This window comes from Taurulus bubalis (assembly GCF_910589615.1).
Source record: "Taurulus bubalis genome assembly, chromosome: 12".
NCBI classification, from domain to species: domain Eukaryota; kingdom Metazoa; phylum Chordata; class Actinopteri; order Perciformes; family Cottidae; genus Taurulus; species Taurulus bubalis.
Window position 1 is genome coordinate 795,192 of NC_136600.1, and position 25,943 is coordinate 821,134.

Here is a 25,943-nt window from a genome sequence, read left to right on the forward strand (position 1 = left end):
CACTTGGTCACATGTAGTGTACACTTGGTCACATGTAGTGTCTCTTCCTGTGCACACTTGGTCACATGTAGTGTACACTTGGTCACATGTAGTGCACACTTGGTCACATGTAGTGCACACTTGGTCACATGTAGTGTCTCTTCCTGTGCACACTTGGTCACATGTAGTGTACACTTGGTCACATGTAGTGTACACTTGGTCACATGTAGTGTCTCTTCCTGTGCACACTTGGTCACATGTAGTGTCTCTTCCTGTGCACACTTGGTCACATGTAGTGTACACTTGGTCACATGTAGTGTCTCTTCCTGTGCACACTTGGTCACATGTAGTGCACACTTGGTCACATGTAGTGTCTCTTCCTGTGCACACTTGGTCACATGTAGTGTCTCTTCCTGTGCACACTTGGTCACATGTAGTGTCTCTTCCTGTGCACACTTGGTCACATGTAGTGTCTCTTCCTGTGCACACTTGGTCACATGTAGTGTACACTTGGTCACATGTAGTGTCTCTTTCTGTGCACACTTGGTCACATGTAGTGTACACTTGGTCACATGTAGTGTCTCTTCCTGTGCACACTTGGTCACATATAGTGTACACTTGGTCACATGTAGTGTACACTTGGTCACATGTAGTGTCTCTTCCTGTGCACACTTGGTCACATATAGTGTACACTTGGTCACATGTAGTGTACACTTGGTCACATGTAGTGTCTCTTCCTGTGCACACTTGGTCACATGTAGTGTACACTTGGTCACATGTAGTGTCTCTTCCTGTGCACACTTGGTCACATGTAGTGTACACTTGGTCACATGTAGTGTACACTTGGTCACATGTAGTGTCTCTTCCTGTGCACACTTGGTCACATGTAGTGTCTCTTCCTGTGCACACTTGGTCACATGTAGTGTACACTTGGTCACATGTAGTGTACACTTGGTCACATGTAGTGTCTCTTCCTGTGCACACTTGGTCACATGTAGTGCACACTTGGTCACATGTAGTGTCTCTTCCTGTGCACACTTGGTCACATGTAGTGTCTCTTCCTGTGCACACTTGGTCACATGTAGTGTCTCTTCCTGTGCACACTTGGTCACATGTAGTGTCTCTTCCTGTGCACACTTGGTCACATGTAGTGTACACTTGGTCACATGTAGTGTCTCTTTCTGTGCACACTTGGTCACATGTAGTGTACACTTGGTCACATGTAGTGTCTCTTCCTGTGCACACTTGGTCACATATAGTGTACACTTGGTCACATGTAGTGTACACTTGGTCACATGTAGTGTCTCTTCCTGTGCACACTTGGTCACATATAGTGTACACTTGGTCACATGTAGTGTACACTTGGTCACATGTAGTGTCTCTTCCTGTGCACACTTGGTCACATGTAGTGTACACTTGGTCACATGTAGTGTCTCTTCCTGTGCACACTTGGTCACATGTAGTGTACACTTGGTCACATGTAGTGTACACTTGGTCACATGTAGTGTCTCTTCCTGTGCACACTTGGTCACATGTAGTGTCTCTTCCTGTGCACACTTGGTCACATGTAGTGTACACTTGGTCACATGTAGTGTACACTTGGTCACATGTAGTGTCTCTTTCTGTGCACACTTGGTCACATATAGTGTACACTTGGTCACATGTAGTGTACACTTGGTCACATGTAGTGTCTCTTCCTGTGCACACTTGGTCACATGTAGTGTCTCTTCCTGTGCACACTTGGTCACATGTAGTGTACACTTGGTCACATGTAGTGTCTCTTCCTGTGCACACTTGGTCACATGTAGTGCACACTTGGTCACATGTAGTGTCTCTTCCTGTGCACACTTGGTCACATGTAGTGTACACTTGGTCACATGTAGTGTACACTTGGTCACATGTAGTGTCTCCTCCTGTGCACACTTGGTCACATGTAGTGTCTCTTCCTGTGCACACTTGGTCACATGTAGTGTCTCTTCCTGTGCACACTTGGTCACATGTAGTGCACACTTGGTCACATGTAGTGTCTCCTCCTGTGCACACTTGGTCACATGTAGTGTCTCTTCCTGTGCACACTTGGTCACATGTAGTGTCTCCTCCTGTGCACACTTGGTCACATGTAGTGTCTCTTCCTGTGCACACTTGGTCACATGTAGTGCACACTTGGTCACATGTAGTGTCTCCTCCTGTGCACACTTGGTCACATGTAGTGCCCTCTTCCTGTTTTGTCAAACCCTTCCAATGTGTGGTGCTGTCAATGTATCCCAACAAGCAGAACCTTTGATTAAACACAGCCCCGTCTTTCTGTTGGGACGACGTCATCGCCGAGCAGCGCCGTAAGAAGGAAGTTATTCCCCAAACCCGCTTCTTTGGGTTTGAATGAAGACTATAAACACCCTTTGTTATGTTTCATGGGGACGAGGGAGAGGACAGGAATAAAATGTAAAAGTTAGACCAGTTATTGTCTCTATGAGAACTGCGCAAACTGCTCAGTTGAGGAAGACTGGCCCTCGGTGGTTAAAGCTCGTTAGGGGACCTTTAGTGCAGTTAGGGCTATTTTAGTTCATGAGAATCAGGTTTACATCAGCTTGTTTAATTTGTCTTCAGTTTATTTGTCTCATTTCAGCCTGTCAAAGCCTCCGTGTGTATGTGTGGTGGTAATTTGGGTGAGGGGGTCGTTGCATGTGACCCTTCCACCTGTCCTTACTGGGACTCTATTTCTGGGTCTCGCACTGAACCTGACTGTCTCGCCTGGCAACAGTGTGTGCGTGTGCGTGCGTGTGTGCGTGCGTGTGTGCGTGCGTGTGCGTGCGTGTGCGTGTAGTCTTGACTACAGCTGGACCAAAAGCTGAACAGGCTCATGGACCTGTAAAAGCAGAACTCTGACCCATTTGAACCCTTCAGCTATAACAGGGATGGAGCTGGTGTCGGCACATGGTTCCTGTTTTTAGTGAACGTGACTTGTTGTCGTTGGCTGGAACACCAAACCACATCCCCATTGGTTGTTGCTCTTTCAAAATGAACTGTCGTTGCCTCTGCGATCAACTGATGCAACTAAATATATACGTTAATTTGATGTACTTTTAACTCCGATAGACGAGTAATCCAAAATGACGGGGTGGTGTTTGAAGAGGGAGTGAGAAGGGGCTGCTGAATGGCTGGGGCTTAATTAAGGCCCCAGATGCTCTTTGAGGCCCGGAAGAGTCCCAAGCAGGGAAATAAGAAAATACTGAAAGAGGGCTGGGACCTCACACGTCGAGTGATGAGGGAGTTTTTAGGGAAATGTTGCACACGATACCTTTTTTTTTTTTTTTTTTATGAAAAAATATTCTTCCGAATATTTTCTGCGTCTCCCATTCACATTGAGTAAAGCCCATCATGTGACTGATAGATGCAAGAACACCCCCCACATCTTATTATTTGAATTACTCACATTGGATTGACAAAGACAAACCAAAACAGTAGAGCTGTGGGCAGCAGAACCGAAACAACAATGAGCTAAAAGAGTCTCTCCAGAGCTGAGGGAACTGCAGTGTGGGTGATAATTCTCTGATTCACTGCGGGACACCTTTGATATTAGGCGACATGTTGGCCTTTGATCCGTTGTTCAAATAAAAATATGGACTACTGCCGTTTGAAGTCTAAGCACAGCTGAAATGGAAGTAACCGATCAGCAGCCGCTTACGCCAGCTGTTTGAGTTCACACTGTCATAGTCAACATATTTCTTACACAAAATCAACTTGTTCCACGAAGCCATATCAGATATGTATCAGCATGTTAATAGTCAGTCATCAATTGTTGTGATTCCCAACTCCAGGTTAGTTGTTCGATATACTGTATATCGTGAGGTCATATATGTGTGTATATATCGGTCAGCCGTCCCCAGCCGGTCCGTGGGTCCAGAAAGAATGAATGAAAACAATGTTGATTGATTATCAAGGTCGGAAAGATGTTTTATTTTAAAAAAACTACAGAATACATCCGACAGATAGATGAATTTGGTAATAATTCTGTAATAATTTCGTGATACGTTACCCCAAAATTGAAACTTAAACAAACGTTTCTCCTCTGCTGGTGTTCTGGATTAAAATCAAGGCAGAATATCCTGAGATCGCCAAAAAACTATTTCAACATCCTGTCTTTGTGAAGTGGGTTTAAGTTAAGGAGTAGACTGGACTAAAGGTTTAAGTTAAGGAGTAGACTGGACTAAAGGTTTAAGTTACAGAGTAGACTGGACTAAAGGTTTAAGTTAAGGAGTAGACTGGACTAAAGGTTTAAGTTACAGAGTAGACTGGACTAAAGGTTTAAGTTAAGGAGTAGACTGGACTAAAGGTTTAAGTTAAGCAGTAGACTGGACTAAAGGTTTAAGTTAAGGAGTAGACTGGACTAAAGGTTTAAGTTACAGAGTAGACTGGACTAAAGGTTTAAGTTAAGGAGTAGACTGGACTAAAGGTTTAGTTAAGGAGTAGACTGGACTAAAGGTTTAAGTTAAGGAGTAGACTGGACTAAAGGTTTAAGTTACAGAGTAGACTGGACTAAAGGTTTAAGTTACAGAGTAGACTGGACTAAAGGTTTAAGTTAAGCAGTAGACTGGACTAAAGGTTTAAGTTACAGAGTAGACTGGACTAAAGGTTTAAGTTAAGGAGTAGACTGGACTAAAGGTTTAAGTTACAGAGTAGACTGGACTAAAGGTTTAAGTTAAGGAGTAGACTGGACTAAAGGTTTAAGTTAAGCAGTAGACTGGACTAAAGGTTTAAGTTAAGGAGTAGACTGGACTAAAGGTTTAAGTTACAGAGTAGACTGGACTAAAGGTTTAAGTTAAGGAGTAGACTGGACTAAAGGTTTAAGTTACAGAGTAGACTGGACTAAAGGTTTAAGTTAAGGAGTAGACTGGACTAAAGGTTTAAGTTAAGCAGTAGACTGGACTAAAGGTTTAAGTTAAGGAGTAGACTGGACTAAAGGTTTAAGTTACAGAGTAGACTGGACTAAAGGTTTAAGTTAAGGAGTAGACTGGACTAAAGGTTTAGTTAAGGAGTAGACTGGACTAAAGGTTTAAGTTAAGGAGTAGACTGGACTAAAGGTTTAAGTTACAGAGTAGACTGGACTAAAGGTTTAAGTTACAGAGTAGACTGGACTAAAGGTTTAAGTTAAGCAGTAGACTGGACTAAAGGTTTAAGTTACAGAGTAGACTGGACTAAAGGTTTAAGTTAAGGAGTAGACTGGACTAAAGGTTTAAGTTACAGAGTAGACTGGACTAAAGGTTTAAGTTAAGGAGTAGACTGGACTAAAGGTTTAAGTTAAGCAGTAGACTGGACTAAAGGTTTAAGTTAAGGAGTAGACTGGACTAAAGGTTTAAGTTACAGAGTAGACTGGACTAAAGGTTTAAGTTAAGGAGTAGACTGGACTAAAGGTTTAGTTAAGGAGTAGACTGGACTAAAGGTTTAAGTTAAGGAGTAGACTGGACTAAAGGTTTAAGTTACAGAGTAGACTGGACTAAAGGTTTAAGTTACAGAGTAGACTGGACTAAAGGTTTAAGTTAAGCAGTAGACTGGACTAAAGGTTTAAGTTACAGAGTAGACTGGACTAAAGGTTTAAGTTAAGGAGTAGACTGGACTAAAGGTTTAGTTAAGGAGTAGACTGGACTAAAGGTTTAAGTTAAGGAGTAGACTGGACTAAAGGTTTAAGTTACAGAGTAGACTGGACTAAAGGTTTAAGTTAAGGAGTAGACTGGACTAAAGGTTTAGTTAAGGAGTAGACTGGACTAAAGGTTTAAGTTAAGGAGTAGACTGGACTAAAGGTTTAAGTTACAGAGTAGACTGGACTAAAGGTTTAAGTTACAGAGTAGACTGGACTAAAGGTTTAAGTTAAGGAGTAGACTGGACTAAAGGTTTAAGTTAAGGAGTAGACTGGACTAAAGGTTTAAGTTACAGAGTAGACTGGACTAAAGGTTTAAGTTACAGGGTAGACTGGACTAAAGGTTTAAGTTAAGGAGTAGACTGGACTAAAGGTTTAAGTTAAGCAGTAGACTGGACTAAAGGTTTAAGTTAAGGAGTAGACTGGACTAAAGGTTTAAGTTAAGGAGTAGACTGGACTAAAGGTTTAAGTTAAGGAGTAGACTGGACTAAAGGTTTAAGTTACAGAGTAGACTGGACTAAAGGTTTAAGTTACAGAGTAGACTGGACTAAAGGTTTAAGTTAAGGAGTAGACTGGACTAAAGGTTTAAGTTAAGGAGTAGACTGGACTAAAGGTTTAGTTAAGGAGTAGACTGGACTAAAGGTTTAAGTTAAGGAGTAGACTGGACTAAAGGTTTAAGTTACAGAGTAGACTGGACTAAAGGTTTAAGTTACAGAGTAGACTGGACTAAAGGTTTAAGTTAAGGAGTAGACTGGACTAAAGGTTTAAGTCACAGAGTAGACTGGACTAAAGGTTTAAGTTAAGCAGTAGACTGGACTAAAGGTTTAAGTTACAGAGTAGACTGGACTAAAGGTTTAAGTTACAGAGTAGACTGGACTAAAGGTTTAAGTTAAGGAGTAGACTGGACTAAAGGTTTAAGTTACAGAGTAGACTGGACTAAAGGTTTAAGTTAAGGAGTAGACTGGACTAAAGGTTTAAGTTAAGGAGTAGACTGGACTAAAGGTTTAAGTTAAGGAGTAGACTGGTCTAAAGGTTTAAGTTACAGAGTAGACTGGACTAAAGGTTTAAGTTAAGGAGTAGACTGGACTAAAGGTTTAAGTTACAGAGTAGACTGGACTAAAGGTTTAAGTTACAGAGTAGACTGGACTAAAGGTTTAAGTTACAGAGTAGACTGGACTAAAGGTTTAAGTTAAGGAGTAGACTGGACTAAAGGTTTAAGTTAAGGAGTAGACTGGACTAAAGGTTTAACCAATTTAGCCCTGCGGCGCCCATTATCGGACAAGGAAATGAAAAATAAGTCATGTGACGTTTCCTAAAGTATCTCCCGAACCACAACCCATCTCATAGTCTTGGTAGTGTCACCTGAAACATGTTGGTGGTGTAAGCTCGGGGCCCATCTCATAGTCTTGGTAGTGTCACCTGAAACATGTTGGTGGTGTAAGCTCGGGGCCCATCTCATAGTCTTGGTAGTGTCACCTGAAACATGTTGGTGGTGTAAGCTCGGGGCCCATCTCATAGTCTGACTTTTAGGGTTCGGGGAGCGAAGAATGTAGTTTTGCCTCAATTGTTTTTCTTTCATCACAAAAGTGAATAACAATAAAAACTGTAGCAGGACAGTATTCAAAACGTTGTTTAAGAAAAGTAGCAAACACTAAAAGCATGTATTACCAGAATTTGAACACTTGTTTTTCTTTGTGTTTGCATTATAAAGCACTTTTAATTGCCTTTGTGTATGAAATGTGCTCTGTAGATGGACCTGTTTTAAAAGTTAAGGCCCCTGCTTTACGATATTATGTGTTTTATTATTACCTATTCATTACAGTATTTCATAATCTCTTGGGGAGTTTGATTTCTTGTTCAACCGTGTGACATATTGTTTATGCTTATTATCGGTTCTGAACAGTCTGTGTGTGTGTGTGTGTGTGTGTGTGTGTGTGTGTGTGTGTGTGTGTGTGTGTGTGTGTGTGTGTGTGTGTGTGTGTGTGCGCGCTCTCTGACATTCTGCTTTCTTTGCTATCCAGAAGTGATATTTTAATTAGCAAGCGACTACACTGATTTCACTTAAAGGTTTGGACTCACTATTTTATATATATATATTATTATATTGGTTTCATATATATGATGTGGTTTACAACAGGAGGACTCACTGCTGGGCTCAGGAGAGTTGCCTGATCCTAACATGAAAATGTAATATGTTTTGGATCCTGAATAGTTTTCTCATCTGGAAAACAATCCTCAGACCCAAACGGGTCATGAACAGGGACTTTGAATTGAAAGGTGGGCCTGCATGGTGCTGTCCCCACACAATATGGACCGTGAAGACTGCTTATGCTGCTGCTCACTAATGGTCTTCATTTACCAGACTTAAGTCTATTAGAATATGTTAACTATTACTATAAACTACACATTGACATGAGCAGGTTTTTGTTGTGTAATAATGGAGGAAGCTCTACACTTGTGTTTACTAATTGTTCCACTAACTCGTGTCCTTTTTGACTAAAGTAAAGGCAGATGTGCGTTAGTGTGTGCATGTGTAGAGAACAATGGCAGCAGTGTTCCCACAGGTCGCTGTGTTTCATTCTGTGTCACATTTAGCTTCTCTGGCACCCAGCGAGAGGGTATCTCCTCCTCCTCTGAAGCAGCCTGCAGTAGCAGCATGCTGCTCCTCTATCTTCCCTCTGCATCATGTTTACCTAGCAACAAGCATCACCCGCGGCTGGCCATCCCATTGGTCATTTGAAAACGCACCGGGGACCAATGGCAGGGCTGTTGCCATGGTACAGCGGATAGTTGCCGGGTGGAATTTTGCTGCAAGGCACGCGAGTCTGGAGTCTGCTTGCCTCCTCACGCTGCCTGTAATCTCCTGTCTGGTCGTTAGTACGGCTGAACGTGGTTCTGTGGAAGCTCGTCAGTAGCTCTGTGAAGGGAAATATAATCAGTAATAATATAGGCTCTGCTTTAGAGCGAGCAGCAGAGAGACTACAGGAAGCGTCTCACTCACAGCCTGTTGAGAAGCTGCTGTATCACTGCCTCACAGTATAATGAGGTTTACATTAACAAGAACACTACCTCAGTATAATGAGGTTTACATTAACAAGAACACTACCTCAGTATAATGAGGTTTACATTAACAAGAACACTACCTCGGTATAATGAGGTTTACATTAACAAGAACACTACCTCGGTATAATGAGGTTTACATTAACAAGAACACTACCTCAGTATAATGAGGTTTACATTAACAAGAACACTACCACAGTATAATAAGGTTTACATTAACAAGAACACTACCTCACAGTATAATAAGGTTTACATTAACAAGAACACTACCACAGTATAATAAGGTTTACATTAACAAGAACACTACCTCAGTATAATAAGGTTTACATTAACAAGAACACTACCTCAGTATAATGAGGTTTACATTAACAAGAACACTACCTCAGTATAATGAGGTTTACATTAACAAGAACACTACCTCACAGTATAATGAGGTTTACATTAACAAGAACACTACCACAGTATAATAAGGTTTACATTAACAAGAACACTACCTCAGTATAATAAGGTTTACATTAACAAGAACACTACCTCGGTATAATGAGGTTTACATTAACAAGAACACTACCTCGGTATAATGAGGTTTACATTAACAAGAACACTACCTCAGTATAATGAGGTTTACATTAACAAGAACACTACCTCGGTATAATGAGGTTTACATTAACAAGAACACTACCTCACAGTATAATGAGGTTTACATTAACAAGAACACTACCTCGGTATAATGAGGTTTACATTAACAAGAACACTACCTCGGTATAATGAGGTTTACATTAACAAGAACACTACCTCAGTATAATGAGGTTTACATTAACAAGAACACTACCTCGGTATAATGAGGTTTACATTAACAAGAACACTACCTCACAGTATAATGAGGTTTACATTAACAAGAACACTACCTCAGTATAATGAGGTTTACATTAACAAGAACACTACCACAGTATAATAAGGTTTACATTAACAAGAACACTACCTCACAGTATAATAAGGTTTACATTAACAAGAACACTACCTCAGTATAATAAGGTTTACATTAACAAGAACACTACCTCAGTATAATGAGGTTTACATTAACAAGAACACTACCTCACAGTATAATGAGGTTTACATTAACAAGAACACTACCTCAGTATAATAAGGTTTACATTAACAAGAACACTACCTCGGTATAATGAGGTTTACATTAACAAGAACACTACCTCACAGTATAATGAGGTTTACATTAACAAGAACACTACCACAGTATAATAAGGTTTACATTAACAAGAACACTACCTCGGTATAATGAGGTTTACATTAACAAGAACACTACCTCACAGTATAATGAGGTTTACATTAACAAGAACACTACCACAGTATAATAAGGTTTACATTAACAAGAACACTACCTCACAGTATAATGAGGTTTACATTAACAAGAACACTACCACAGTATAATAAGGTTTACATTAACAAGAACACTACCTCAGTATAATGAGGTTTACATTAACAAGAACACTACCTCGGTATAATGAGGTTTACATTAACAAGAACACTACCTCGGTATAATGAGGTTTACATTAACAAAAACACTACCTCAGTATAATGAGGTTTACATTAACAAGAACACTACCTCACTATAATGAGGTTTACATTAACAAGAACACTACCTCACAGTGTAATGAGGTTTACATTAACAAGTACACTACCTTACAGTGTAATGAGGTTTATATCATCAATACAAGTACATTAACAAGTACAGTAAAAATACACTCAGAATTGAGTTAAACTGCTCTGACAGAAAAGAAAAAAATCAGAAAGACACATCTCTTACCTAAATTGAGTCACTTATGATTTATGTTGGGACAAAAATACCTTTTAGCACAGCAATTTGCATTTATGTATTACTGCACTTGTAAATATACACAAATACATTATATTATAAGTACTTTTTGAATGTGCATTCCAGTAATTTATGTTAAATAATTTCAGTTGTGAACTCTTTTTCTACAGGGCATTGGGTCAACAAGAATATTTCCTTATAAATAAACCTGATAGGTGCCAACATATTAGTTACAATGATTTAGACACTGGATATGAATGTGCTTTAATCTTTCCACCATGAGGATTGTACCTTCTATTTCTTTTTTTTTTCTAGGAATAAAACTGTTTTTTTCATAATTTCTGTTAAAAGGCATGTGCTTGGTACTAGTCGTTTTAGTGTACGAAACTCCCTTATAATTAACAGAGAAACTACTAGCCTCCCCCCCCCCCACACACACACACACACACACACTCACCTGTTCATCGGCTGTCTGTAATTGTGGAGCTGGTATAATTGTGGGCTTTGCATGGCATTATGGGATAGAAATGCGGCGCACTCTTGTGCTTCTCCTCAGTGCAAACAAACATATGCACACAGTAGGCGTCCGACAAGCTGCCTGAGATGGGTGTTAAGCCCCGTCTTTTTGTCTTTGTGTGTGTGTGTGTGTGTGTGTGTGTGTGTGTGTGTGTGTGTGTGTGTGTGTGTGTGTGTGTGTGTGTGTGTGCGTGCGCCCAGCCACCTTCTTGTCCCGAGTATCTGACTGCATGTCTGCCCATGCAGAGCACAGATGAAGTGGCCTGTTTTGGGCCCTGAAAGGTCTGCACAGACTCAGTTCTAGATCCGGTTGCCTACTTTTTATTTTGTGCGCTTCAAAACCCATTTTCCTGTGTCTTGTCAGGTATTTCGTTTTATGGATTTTAAATGTGTCCTTTCGAACAACCGATTTTACACTTTATGTCCTTTGTTTACGTTGTAATTCCAGTGTACAATCCCTGCCATGTGTTGATGTGAAGCGTGTAGTGCCGACATTCTCTTTTTCATCATCCAATTTGCACAATTTTAACCAAAACTGTCAAGGTATGCATGATGTAGCAGGCAAGCACTGCCATATGGTCATAAAGTCCATTATGTAGACTTGCATTCATTTTATGTTACTGCTAGCTGGTATAGTTGTATGCACACCCTTTTAGTTAAATGAGAAGATCAGCCCATTTTATGAGACAGTTGAAAGTATTGGGAATAAAGTTTAGCATGCATGTAGGGTAGAGACCCCTATCCCGTCTCCTTGTTTGGTTCAGGGTGGAGAACCTCTATCCCCTCTCCTTGTTTGGTTCAGGGTAGAGAACCTCTATCCCGTCTCCTTGTTTGGTTCAGGGTAGAGAACCTCTATCCCGTCTCCTTGTTTGGTTCAGGGTAAAGAACCTCTATCCCCTCTCCTTGTTTGGTTCAGGGTAGAGAATCTCTATCCCGTCTCCTTGTTTGGTTCAGGGTAGAGAACCTCTATCCCCTCTCCTTGTTTGGTTCAGGGTAGAGAACCTCTATCCCCTCTCCTTGTTTGGTTCAGGGTAAAGAACCTCTATCCCGTCTCCTTGTTTGGTTCAGGGTAGAGAACCTCTATCTCGTCTTCTTGTTTGGTTCAGGGTGGAGAACCTCTATCCCGTCTCCTTGTTTGGTTCAGGGTAGAGAACCTCTATCCCCTCTCCTTGTTTGGTTCAGGGTAGATAACCTCTATCCCGTCTCCTTGTTTGGTTCAGGGTAGAGAACCTCTATCTCGTCTCCTTGTTTGGTTCAGGGTAAAGAACCTCTATCCCGTCTCCTTGTTTGGTTCAGGGTAAAGAACCTCTATCCCGTCTCCTTGTTTGGTTCAGGGTAGAGAACCTCTATCTCGTCTTCTTGTTTGGTTCAGGGTGGAGAACCTCTATCCCGTCTCCTTGTTTGGTTCAGGGTGGAGAACCTCTATCCCGTCTCCTTGTTTGGTTCAGGGTAGAGAACCTCTATCCCGTCTCCTTGTTTGGTTCAGGGTAGAGAACCTCTATCCCGTCTCCTTGTTTGGTTCAGGGTAGAGAACCTCTATCCCCTCTCCTTGTTTGGTTCAGGGTAGAGAACCTCTATCCCCTCTCCTTGTTTGGTTCAGGGTAGAGAACCTCTATCCCCTCTCCTTGTTTGGTTCAGGGTAAAGAACCTCTATCCCGTCTCCTTGTTTGGTTCAGGGTAGAGAACCTCTACCCCCTCTCCTTGTTTGGTTCAGGGTAGAGAACCTCTATCTCGTCTTCTTGTTTGATTCAGGGTAGAGAACCTCTATCCCGTCTCCTTGTTTGGTTCAGGGTAGAGAACCTCTATCCTCTCTCCTTGTTTGGTTCAGGGTAAAGAACCTCTATCCCCTCTCCTTGTTTGGTTCAGGGTAGAGAACCTCTATCCCGTCTCAGCGCTCTCCTTTCAACCTTTCAACTCAAGCTTAATATTATTTGGATCATAGCGGAGCTTCTTGGGTGCCAATCGCACAGAAAGAGTCCCCTAAAAGATGGCACCATCCATTGCCTTCCAAGGTGCTTTACATTATCCAGGCTCCCAACTCAGACAGACCCAGTCCCTCTGAGTTGGGCGTTAGGCCTTTTAAAAAAAAGAGAGAAGCAGACCACCTGTAGTGATGCATCTGCATGTGATTAACATTGTTAGCGTACATTGCCACCGTGCTGTATTGCTCTATTATCTCACTTCCTGCTTGTTTATGGCTTATCTCTTAATGCAGGCCTATAATTATCGCATGTTATTAGGCCACACTATCTTATTTTAGCTGTGGCTGGTCAGCTGTTTTTCAGTGTGTGGGAGTGCAGTGATTTGAACCATGGGTTCTGGAGCGTGAGTAGATTACCATGGAAAGCTGCAGGACCTGGAGTCTATAAGAAACATTGCAAAAACAGAATGCTGTAAAAAAAATCAGAGGTTTGCATTGGAATTTAGCTTTATTTTGTAAACTATACTTGACAATGACTGACATATTTTCAAATAATGTATTACAACATCTTTAAACAAATAGTTGTAGTTTTTCATTATAGAGCTTCGTATGCAGTATTATTGTGCAGTTTCAGTCTGATGTGTATAAGGAGAGGATTGCCATGGGATACCTTTGTACAGTAGCTAATTATAGTAAGCAAGCTCCAGTGGACTTTTCACCACCACCACCTTTATTATTATTACACATTGCTGAGTGATTCATCTGCACACGTTTAGATGTAAAAACGGTGGTGACACACATTTGTCGGTGCAGGGTGAGTCTCCTTTAAGGAGCGTCAGCTGGGCTTTGACACAGCTCGTGTGCAGCGCTGTTCCCAGGCAGCATTGTGCCCGATTTAGCCGGAATGGCCGGATAGCAACAGGAACAACTTTTAGCTGTGGCTGCTTTGTGAGGAAGGAGAAGTCGCTCATCTCAGCTGTAGAGAGTCACTCATGTGCTCATGGAAGTCTTTCGCCCGCTTTACCCCCACCTCCCTCTTTCCATTTCTACCTGACATCTTCAAACTATTTCCGCGTCATTCCTGCCTCGCGCCGTTTGAAGAGAGACTGGGAAACTAAGCCGCCCGCCCCGCCCACAGGCCCGTCCGCTATCCAATCACGGCCAAGGAATGGGCCTTTATGTAGCCAATAGCGTCGCAGCTGCCAGCGCGTCGGGTAGCAACAGAGCCCACAGAGGGTGCGTGCTGCGCGAGGGAGAGGCTGCGTTTCCCCGAGCCCAAGAAGTTCAGACGTTTAGAGACTGAATGAGCCGCGTGAGCGAGGAACACGGCAGCAGTAACACAATAACGACACAGTAATAACACAGTAACGACAGGCTCACATACGGGGTTACACACGGCACTGTAGACGAGCTATGTGTGTATGTTTGCAGATATAAGGGCGGCCTGTTTATTAACGCACGTTGGAGAAGTGGACACGTCACATTTCAAAGGCCTCCTTGTCTCCTAGTTCCTGTCTCCTTTCCCCTCCCTCCAGCCTGGGTCTCCTTATAAACACTGCACAACGCACACCATATATATATATATATATATATATATATATATATATATATATATATATATATATATATATATATATATATATGGTGTTTCAGATCAGACAAACTGCTTTACATTTACAATTAAACCTGTGGGTTTTTTCACCCTTTAGAAAGTATATTTTTAGCATTTGCTTCTGTTAAGTTAAGCATTTGCTTCTGTTACGTTTTGAATAAAAGTAATAATACTTTTCTGGGCCCGTAGGAAGTGGTTATAAGAGCTGTGTCCATACAACAAGATAACGGGTTTAAATGCTATAAAGTCCAGTATATATCAGACAGGATAACGGGTTTAAGTAAAGGTGGAGAATATAAAGTTCCAGTATATATATCCCGCTGTTACTATAAATGGCCAGGACGACCGAGGTCTGCTCGGATCAGACCACTGCGGTCAGAGGGAGGGGTGAAGTCCCACTAACTCGCTCGGCTCGTTGTTCGCGGGCCGTGAACCCAGTCTCCGTTCGGGTGCTGGTTTATGTGAGATGTCCGTCATGCCGTGTTTTCGTCCCGTCCGCATGTCTGTCGTGGTTTCTCCAGACAGGCCAGCGCCGACCCCCGCCCCGCGCACATGGTACGGTCCGCGCAGGGTGGGGGCGCTGTGTGGGAGCGCGGCGCAGAACAGATCCCGTCTCACGGAGCAGCGCGGAACGGGACCCGGGCGACCAACATGAGTCCAGACCGCCTCGTGAAGGGTTCCACCTTGAAGGAATAAAACAGCTCCCGCTACTGCGAGCAGGACGCGTGAAGAGGAGCCATTGAATGCGAGGAAAGGAAGGCGAGAGAAGAGAGGAAGAGAGGCGATCAGAGGCGAAGCCAGGAACTTCAGCAGATCTGCTGCTTTACTTTGGAGACCCACGTTGGGTTCGTTGCTGTTCACACCTTGTTTGTGTTGTTGTTGTTGTTGTTGCTTTATTTGGCTCGGCTCCTTCCTGGATCGAGCTCTGGTGAACAGAAGACACCGTTTGGAAGTACAATGCAGGCCGCCGGGGACGCATTTGGCATCTAACGCACCCGGATCTACAGCGTGTGCGCCCGGCTGTGAGGCGCAGTGTCCACCGTAATGGTACGCAGCCCGTGAGAGAGACCTCCAGCGAGCCGACCCGCCGCCGTGGGCTGCTTGTTTACCCGCGTTGGGCTGCTTGTTGACGGACACATCCCGCGCCGTATATGGGGGTTCCCTTATTGTCTGGTCCCGCGCCGTGTATGGGGGTTCCCTTTTTGTGTGGCTTTAATCAGCAGGGCTCCACGCAGCCCCCTGCTGCTGGAGGCGGGTGAAGGCCCTGTGACATTGCCAGTGGAGGGCCGTGCGTGCGTGCGTGTGCGTGTGCGTGTGTGTGTGTGTGTGAGTGTGTGTGTGTGTGTGTGTCACTGGGATTAATCCGAGTGGTCGCATCACTCCCCACTACAGTAGAAGCCCAGTAAGTGGAGCTATTCTGAGTGTGAGGGATGGGGTAAAAGCAGGCGCTGGAAACCCAACTCCCCTCCTCCTCCTCTTCCTCCCTCTGTCACCTGCTACCTGCAGCATGCCGGGCCAGCCGGCTTAGCTCTGACTTGCAAGCTACTTCCTGTGTTTTTTCAAGTACTGTGGAATAATAATAATAACAACCGGATGAACTATATGTGATCTTATTGAACCGGGAATACTCTGCCCTGTATCGCGCTGCTGACTCTGCACCGGACACACAGCACGGGACCGGATTACTCCCAAGATGTCTGGAGAACTTTTAGCCGTGTGCTTCTGGGTCAACCTGCCCTGGACTAATTGAAGCAGAGTAACTGCTCATTAGCATATTGTAATACAGACTCTTTTAAAACACCAGTCACCAGCGCTGTGGTTGGCACCAACCTCCAGCACAGAATGCATGAAACTGCCCAAACCAACGAAACAAAAAAGCTAACCTGACTAACCAAATATTCTATTTCCCCAGATTCCCCGTCCCCACAGAGAAACAGAATATATATGTAGAATGAGAGGTCTATATCTATAGTGTAACTCCACAGAAGATTACTTCCTTTATATTTTTACTCAGAGAGACGAGCTGCCTGTACACCAGTTGGTTGCCTTAGAAACCACAGTCACAAAACAAAGCAAACGAAAGAAGCCAGAGAAAGAAGGTGCCTTTTGATTGGTCGGTCGGTTTCCCACCATTTCAAGATTCATTGATTCAGTTGGATGTAAACTGTTGATGTGAACTCTGGGATTGAAAACACGTCTCATGACAGACTAAAAACCCCTTCACAAGCCCCGCCCACCCGTCAAGCGTTTTGATTGACAGCGTTTCCCTGCTGGATCGATCACTAGCCGAGCACTTCCATGGTCATCACGTCCTCATCTGTGGAGGACAAGACCGTGCCCTCTTGCAGAATGGTCCAGACAGAACCCTGGATCTCCTCTGCCCTGCTGCGCAAGAACAAGAGTCAGTACACACACACACACACACACACACACACACACACACACACACACACACACACACAATCTCTCCTCCGTATACAGCCACAGGCTGTGTGTGTGTCAGTATAGCATGGCGCTGTGCGGGTCCGCATGTGTCCGAACCTGACCGATCAGAACCCTGGCTGCTCTGGGTCGGCTTGTGGTCCACCAGTCAGTCAGGGACACTGAGCTGAGGGAGGTGAGGAGGCTGTCTGTGCTGAACAATCAGTCTTTGACGAGATACTGTTACCTTGACATTGCTTTGTTTGAATACTCCTGCTGCCATTTACAGTATTAATTAATTCATGCCAGTGGTTTCCAACTGGTGGGTCATGGATCAAAACACAACAATTCCTCTTTGAATTTCCCAAACATCTATTTTGTTAGCGGTGACACAAAAGGCATCAGTAAGTCCATGCGGGGTCTGTGGTGCTCGTAGCTAGCGCTCCACAACCTAACCAAACACACGTTTACACGGAATATGTTCAACTCAATGTTACTGGCATGGTATGAAAAGAGATGCTGGCCTAACTTGTGAATCACCTTTTCGGCTCAGTAGCTGTTTATCAACTTCATTATATCGAGACTATTACATGTTATGATTAAAGTAGAGTCCTGAGTAAGCCTGAATTAGTCGTCACTGCTGTTTCAAAGCTCTTTCATTGAATTTTCAGCCTCACTTGCGTTATAATTTTTCGGGATTCAGTGAAATATATTGAAGATGCAGCACAGTTTGCCAGTCTGCTCACAGCGAGAAGGTGCTAGGTTTAAATCCAGTGGATGTATGAAAAAATACAGAATTTTAAAGTTGTGTCCTTGGACTAGCGGGGCAGTTGCATTAAAATAGACCTAGTTTTTGTCTTAAATGTTATTTGAAGTCAGACATGCTAGAAGTACTTACATTTACCTGTTGCATAAAGCTTTCCCAATGAGTAACTTAAAGCCTGTCACGCAATGCATTGTGGGTGAAATAAGACACTTTGCAGATAAGGAAAACATGGCGGACGCAACAGTGACACCACAGCAAGTATGGGAGAAAACAACACGAAACGGTAAGCATGAAACCAACGCTGCCAAGAATCCAAAAAGGTTATGTGTAAGCAGTTGAAATAGCTAAATGTAAATGGTTAACAGTTGAAATAGTGAATTAAAAGTAGGATAAACATGAGAAATAGCTCAACGTAATGGGTTAAGAGTAGAAATAGTGAATTAAAAGTAGGATAAACATGAGAAATAGCTCAACGTAATGGGTTAACAGTAGAAATAGTGAATTAAAAGTAGGATAAACATGAGAAATGGCTAAACATAATGGTTACCAGTTGAAATAGAGAACTAAAAGTAATGGATCAAAAGTAGATATAATCTCAAAGGTGGCTAACGTTCTTAGCTCAAATGAAGTCAGTCTTAATATTTACACAACCGGATGACGAGTCTCACCTGACATACTAAGACCGGTGTGACCGAGTCCAGACCGCTGGCATACCTAGTACTAGGTAATGTATTGCATTTTGACATACCTTTGTCATATTTCTTGGGGATTTTAGTTGTTGTCGCCAATTCTGCAGCATTATTTATTTCCATGTATATAAAATAAGTGAAAATAATTCAGATGATGACCTAATTGTCGGACCAGCGCTTGCTTTTTAACACTTTCCTCAGTGAGAAAAGTACACATGGCTTCTCTGACTCAATACACATGATTTCTAATAATATAGTTCCAGATGTTCATGTGACCATGTGTTCTGGTGACTTCGTTTGTGAGTATGAGGACAAGGCTCACTTGATGTATTGTTCCATTCTTCTACACTTTACTGTGCCAAATTGTATACACTGGACTTTATTGTTGTGTAAAGGCATGACAGTTTATGCTAGTGTGTTTTGGGAGTGAGGGAACATGCAAAGAACAATATGAACATGAAGTAATACCACATTTATAGATGTATTGAGTGGTCTTCTGTGTTTATTTGCATTTGGCTTACAGAATCTGGGTTCGGGTTAAATGGTGAATGGACTGTACTTGTATAGATATTTTCTAGTCTTCTGACCACTCAAAGCTCTTTGACACTTCCTGTCATCACTCACACACTGATGGCAGCTACTTTACAAGGTTACATCCAAACACATGATAGTTTGCAACCTTTGTACGTTAGCTGTTGGGTTAGCAGAAGTGTGCCGCAAACGGTTAACATTGCTACTGGGTGACCATGCAGCAGTATCAGGGACCTTTTCTATGGTCCTGGGCGTCAGGGAAAAGTTAGAGAAAGCGTCCGGTTTTCAAAGCTTTGGTGCCAAAGTGTTGATCCTCGGGACATCCCTGTTGTGTTTGAGCTCGGATTCATTGAGAGATTTACACCACGCACGATCTGAAATAGAAGGCTGTGTACATGTACTTTTTTATGTTCATGGCACAGTCTATGTAAATCATCAAATCAAGGCTGAAAGTTAAACCTCTCGCACATGATTTGTGTGCACATTTATACATAATACACGTATTTCTGTACACGTCTGTTACACCATCGGGGTTAATCGTTGTAGCTTGTTGTGCTGCATTTTTCTTGACTTAATGTTGACGACTGTACCGGTATAACTGGCTCCCTGGAGTGAATATGGGATGTCGAGGTTTGATGAGGGAAGAAGTCACAAAGCTCCTGTGAGGATGAGGCCTGCCGGCCTCATCTCCATGCACGCCACCATCTTCACAAGTGAGATTTCTTGCCAGACGCAGGACTTCCTCGCTGTCAGGAGCATTTACACAGGTTGTGTGTCAGCCCTTCTCCACCATCTTGGCTGTGTGCAACTGTCTTGTGTGACAGTACGAGTTGGGGTTCAGTTTGGGACAGTGAAAACAGCAGCAGTCATTTAACTCAGCATATATCAATAGTGCCAAAGGGTTGCCTGCATTTTCAAAAACAATATGGCCTCGGGTCAACTTGGTAGCATCCCTGGATCTTTTGGTCGTAACACATGATCTTCCTCAGGAGACTACATTTTGCTAGTTGTCATGGAATTGGTTCACAAGCTGAGTCTCAATAATTTTTTGTATCAAGGCATGTCTTTTTTTTTTACAGTCTATGAAAAAATAGGCCGCCTTAATTACTGTGGAAAGAAGCAGCGCTATATTGAAATGTAAATAATAGTTTTTTTATCAAATATTTTCGTTCTTTACCTCTACCTTTTACCTCTACCTAGTGGTTATATGTTCTGATTTATATGTCAGTTAATTATGAGTTTTGTGAGTTTTTCAAGGTCAAAGGAACTTAACTTTGGTCCTGTGCAGTAACAGCATTTACTCAAAACTGTTCCCTGTTGATGAGGTTGAGAACCCGGTTGCGCATCAGGTGGCTGGTGCAGCTAGTTAGCATTTCAGCCACAGCATTCCTGCATGCGAGGCACTAATGTTGTCGGTTAACGCTCAGCGTTCGGTCCACGAGGGTCCGCTAACCCAAAGCTCCCTCTGTGAACGTGGAGGATCCGTCACCAACAATTTAGCACGTTAGCTGGACGATGGTCATTGTGGGCGTGTCTGATGTGGGTCAGTTATTTTTTTCCCCGGATGTGACTTGAATTGTTGGGAATTACAATGCTTGACACAGTTTTGGTTTATAATACAAAAAAAAGTACAAGAATAAAAAACAACTTTGTTTGAGTAGCGAGACTAAATGTGATGTGATACTGATCCCATCCTGTGTGGACCTGAAGACCGTGAGCTCCTCAACGTAAACTCAACGTTGGCCTCACTCCATCCAGCCAGCTGTCCATGTCTCCATCATGTGTTTCAGCACTTCATGGCCCACATGGACTGTAGCCTCAGCTTCCAGCCTCTCTCTATGGAGCTTTCTTTGGTTCCCCTATACACTCAGCGGCCAGTTTATTAGGTACACAAACCAAAACTTTCAAATAATCCTCCCTTCTTAAAGGTCATAATTACCGGTTTCTGTTGACATCAGAGAATCAGCTACATGTTTATTCAAATGTTGTGTCAAAATGATTATCTGAAGAAGCAGCCTGAACTCTGGCCACTGAGCGCTGCATATCAACATGTGTCCTCATTGAGCGTGTGTAAAAGTGTGTGCGTTCACGGCGTTTAGTTTCCGGGTTTTGGATCTTATTCGCTACACACTGCTTACATGAGAAACCTGGTTGTTCCTGACATTCAGTTCTCTTTGCAGTCATTTATAAACTATATATACATAAGCAGCTTATTTAAAGTATTGCATCTGTTTGTGTTGCCTATGAGCTCTCATGTTTAAGTGCACCTGGACCTGTTGTGGCAGTGGGTGGGGCTTCAGGCCTTAGGTGGCTTTAGCTCCATATGTGTGTAATGTGTCTGTCAGAGAATTGTTCACTAGGGTTTGTAGACCAGGGTTGAAGCACTCAGTCCGCTGGATGTTGTTTTTGTATCATACTTTTGTTGTGATCACGATTATATCAAATGCAATATATATATATATATATATATATATATATATATATATATATATATATATATATATATGGATACATTATATTCCCTCTATATGAGTTCTAATACTCTGTTTGTGATCTCAAAAACACTCCACTTGGACTCGTCTGTGGCTCAAGTCTTGTTGACATGGAGTCACACAAGTGGCCTAGAGACTCTCTTCAGGAGAGACCCTCTTCAGAAGAGACTCTCTTCAGGAGAGACCCTCTTCAGAAGAGACCCTCTTCAGGAGAGACTCTCTTCAGGAGAGACCCTCTTCAGAAGAGACTCTCTTCAGGAGAGACCCTCTTCAGAAGAGACTCTCTTCAGGAGAGACTCTCTTCAGGAGAGACCTTCTTAAGGAGAGACCCTCTTCAGGAGACTCTCTTCAGGAGAGACCCTCTTCAGGAGACTCTCTTCAGGAGACTCTCTTCAGGAGAGACTCTCTTCAGGAGACTCTCTTCAGGAGACCCTCTTCAGGAGAGACCCTCTTCAGGAGAGACCCTCTTCAGGAGACTCTCTTCAGGAGAGACCCTCTTCAGGAGACTCTCTTCAGGAGAGACCCTCTTCAGAAGAGACTCTCTTCAGGAGAGACTCTCTTCAGGAGACTCTCTTCAGGAGACCCTCTTCAGGAGAGACCCTCTTCAGGAGAGACCCTCTTCAGGAGACTCTCTTCAGGAGAGACCCTCTTCAGGAGACTCTTCAGGAGACCCTCTTCAGGAGACTCTCTTCAGGAGAGACCCTCTTCAGAAGAGACTCTCTTCAGGAGACTCTCTTCAGGAGAGACTCTCTTCAGGAGAGACCCTCTTCAGGAGAGACCCTCTTCAGGAGAGACCCTCTTCAGGAGACTCTCTTCAGGAGAGACCCTCTTCAGGAAAGACCCTCTTCAGGAGACTCTCTTCAGGAGAGACCCTCTTCAGGAGACTCTCTTCAGGAGAGACCCTCTTCAGGAGAGACCCTCTTCAGGAGACTCTCTTCAGGAGAGACCCTCTTCAGGAGACTTTCTTCAGGAGAGACCCTCTTCAGGAGACTCTCTTCAGGAGAGACCCTCTTCAGGAGAGACCATCTTCAAGAGAGACCCTCTTCAGGAGACCCTCTTCAGGAGAGACCCTCTTCAGGAGACCCCCTCTTCAGGAGAGACCCTCTTCAAGAGAGACCCTCTTCAGGAGAGACCCTCTTCAGGAGACTCTCTTCAGGAGAGACCCTCTTCAGGAGACCCTCGTCAGAAGAGACCCTCTTTAAGAGAGACCCTCTTCTAGAGACCCTCGTCAGGAGAGACCCTCTTCTAGAGACCCTCGTCAGGAGAGACCCTCTTTAAGAGACCCTTTTCAAGAGACCCTCTTCAAGAGACCCTCTTTAAGAGAGACCCTCTTCTAGAGACACTCTTCTAGAGACCCTCTTCAAGAGACCCTCTTCAAGAGACCCTCTTTAAGAGAGACCCTCTTCTAGAGACACTCTTCTAGAGACCCTCTTCAAGAGACCCTCTTTAAGAGAGACCCTCTTCAGGAGACCCTCTTTAAGAGAGACCCTCTTCTAGAGACCCTCGTCAGGAGAGACCCTCTTCAAGAGACCCTCTTCAAGAGACCCTCTTCAAGGCTGCCCAGTCGATGGCCTCTGTGCGTCCCAGTTGTCCCAGTGTAGTTTCTCCTCATGCAGCACTTCGTTGTGGAGCAGGAAGTCTCTGTGTGTGTGGTTGTGTAGTTTCTCCTTGTTGTGGAGCAGGAAGTCTGTGTGTGTGTGGTTGTGTAGTTTCTCCTTGTTGTGGAGCAGGAAGTCTCTGTGTGTGTGGTTGTGTAGTTTCTCCTTGTTGTGGAGCAGGAAGTCTGTGTGTGTGTGGTTGTGTAGTTTCTCCTTGTTGTGGAGCAGGAAGTCTCTGTGTGTGTGGTTGTGTAGTTTCTTCTTGTTGTGGAGCAGGAAGTCTCTGTGTGTGTGTGTGGTTGTGTAGTTTCTCCTCGTTGTGGAGCAGGACGTCTCTGTGTGTGTGGTTGTGTAGTTTCTCCTTGTTGTGGAGCAGGAAGTCTGTGTGTGTGTGGTTGTGTAGTTTCTCCTTGTTGTGGAGCAGGAAGTTTCTGTGTGTGTGTGGTTGTGTAGTTTCTCCTTGTTGTGGAGCAGGAAGTCTCTGTGTGTGTGGTTGTGTAGTTTCTTCTTGTTGTGGAGCAGGACGTCTCTGTGTGTGTGGTTGTGTAGTTTCTCCTTGTTGTGGAGCAGGAAGTCTCTGTGTGTGTGGTTGTGTAGTTTCTCCTTGTTGTGGAGCAGGACGTCTGTGTGTGTGTGGTTGTGTAGTTTCTCCTTGTTGTGGAGCAGGAAGTCTGTGTGTGTGTGGTTGTGTAGTTTCTCCTTGTTGTGGAGCAGGAAGTCTGTGTGTGTGTGGTTGTGTAGTTTCTCCTTGTTGTGGAGGAAGTCTGTGTGTGTGTGTGTGTGTGTGTGTGTGTGTGTGTGTGTGTGTGTGTGTGTGTGTGGTTCTGCCTGCAGGACTCCTGCCGTGGCCCTGAATATTGTTACATCATTGTGCATCAACACAACGCTGATGGAGAGATGAGACAGTCTGCCGAAAACGAGGAAATGTGTCATCATCCGCTTGAAGACGAGTGAGGGATGACGGACGAGACTGGTGTTCAGAGGTGGAGCAGGTTTGAGTAGGAAGGGGAGGGGTCTGGGTTGCTAGGGGAGAGGATGTCAGACCAGACCGGCCTGCTATTGGAAGCTACTTGCTGAGCAGCAGAGAGAGAAGGAGCTAATGAGTATTGTAGGTTGGTTGCTGAGACAGCACTGGGTTTATTTATAGAGCGCTGGCCAGCCAGCCCTTAGATACCAACAGCCAATCAGCTGACAGAGAAAGAGGGGGCCCCGGCCAATGGCAGCGCGAGAAGGGGGATGCCAGATTGAGGAAGTGCTGTGAGTGCCTCTCAGTCTCTTAAAGAGACGGCGCAGCTTTCTCAGCACTAGGCAGATATTCTCTGCCTCTCTCCAGCAGTTCATATCTGTAAGCAGGCGAGGACCAGGGCAGCACAACACACAGCCCAACAGCACAACACACATCCCAACAACACAACACACAGCCCAACAGCACAACACACAGCCCAACAGCACAACACACATCCCAACAACACAACACACAGCCCAACAGCACAACACACAGCCCAACAGCACAACACACATCCCAACAACACAACACAATCATATCTGTACGCAGGCCAGGACCAGAGCAGCTCAACACAACACACATCCTAACAACACGACACGCAGCCCAACAACACACAGCCAACAACACAATACGCAGCCCAACAACACGCAGCCCAACAACACACAGCCAACAACACAACACGCAGCCCAACAACACAACACACAGCCAACAACACAACACGTAGCCCAACAACACAACACGTAGCCCAACAACACGCAGCCCAACAACACAACACACAGCCAACAACACAACACGCAGCCCAACAACACAACACACAGCCAACAACACAACACACAGCCAACAACACAACACGCAGCCCAACAACACGCAGCCCAACAACCCACAGCCAACAACACGCAGCCCAACAACACAACACACAGCCAACAACACAACACGCAGCCCAACAACACAACACGCAGCCCAACAACACAACACACAGCCAACAACACAACACGCAGCCCAACAACACGCAGCCCAACAACACGCAGCCCAACAACACGCAGCCCAACAACACACAGCCAACAACACAACACGCAGCCCAACAACACAACACACAGCCAACAACACAACACGCAGCCCAACAACACAACACGCAGCCCAACAACACAACACACAGCCAACAACACAACACGCAGCCCAACAACACAACACGCAGCCCAACAACACAACACACAGCCAACAACACAACACACAGCCAACAACACAACACACAGCCAACAACACAACACGCAGCCCAACAACACGCAGCCCAACAACACACAGCCAACAACACGCAGCCCAACAACACAACACACAGCCAACAACACAACACGCAGCCCAACAACACAACACGCAGCCCAACAACACAACACACAGCCAACAACACAACACACAGCCAACAACACAACACGCAGCCCAACAACACAACACGCAGCCCAACAACACAACACACAGCCAACAACACAACACGCAGCCCAACAACACGCAGCCCAACAACACACAGCCAACAACACAACACGCAGCCCAACAACACAACACACAGCCAACAACACAACACGTAGCCCAACAACACGCAGCCCAACAACACACAGCCCAACAACACACAGCCAACAACACAACACACAGCCCAACAACACGCAGCCCAACAACACAACACACAGCCAACAACACAACACGTAGCCCAACAACACGCAGCCCAACAACACGCAGCCCAACAACACACAGCCAACAACACAACACGTAGCCCAACAACACAACACGTAGCCCAACAACACGCAGCCCAACAACACGCAGCCCAACAACACGCAGCCCAACAACACACAGCCAACAACACAACACGTAGCCCAACAACACGTAGCCCAACAACACAA

General features: G+C 44.2%; 1 protein-coding gene across 3 annotated transcripts in view; it reads left to right on the top strand.

Annotated features, from left to right (window-relative positions):
• Positions 1–25,943, top strand: part of dyrk1b (dual-specificity tyrosine-(Y)-phosphorylation regulated kinase 1B) — a 48,996-nt gene that overhangs the window by 5,074 nt on the left and 17,979 nt on the right. For 2 of the 3 annotated variants that reach the window (XR_013771105.1, XM_079227211.1), the window contains exon 1: positions 15,685–16,952. The exons of the other annotated variant lie outside the window; for it this stretch is intronic. Coding sequence is in view for 1 of the 2 variants with exons in the window: in XM_079227211.1 (XP_079083337.1) it covers positions 16,850–16,952 (103 nt within the window). In the remaining variant the exon portion in view is untranslated. Of the gene's footprint in view, positions 1–15,684; positions 16,953–25,943 lie in introns of those variants that run through there. 3 annotated transcript variants of the gene reach the window in all.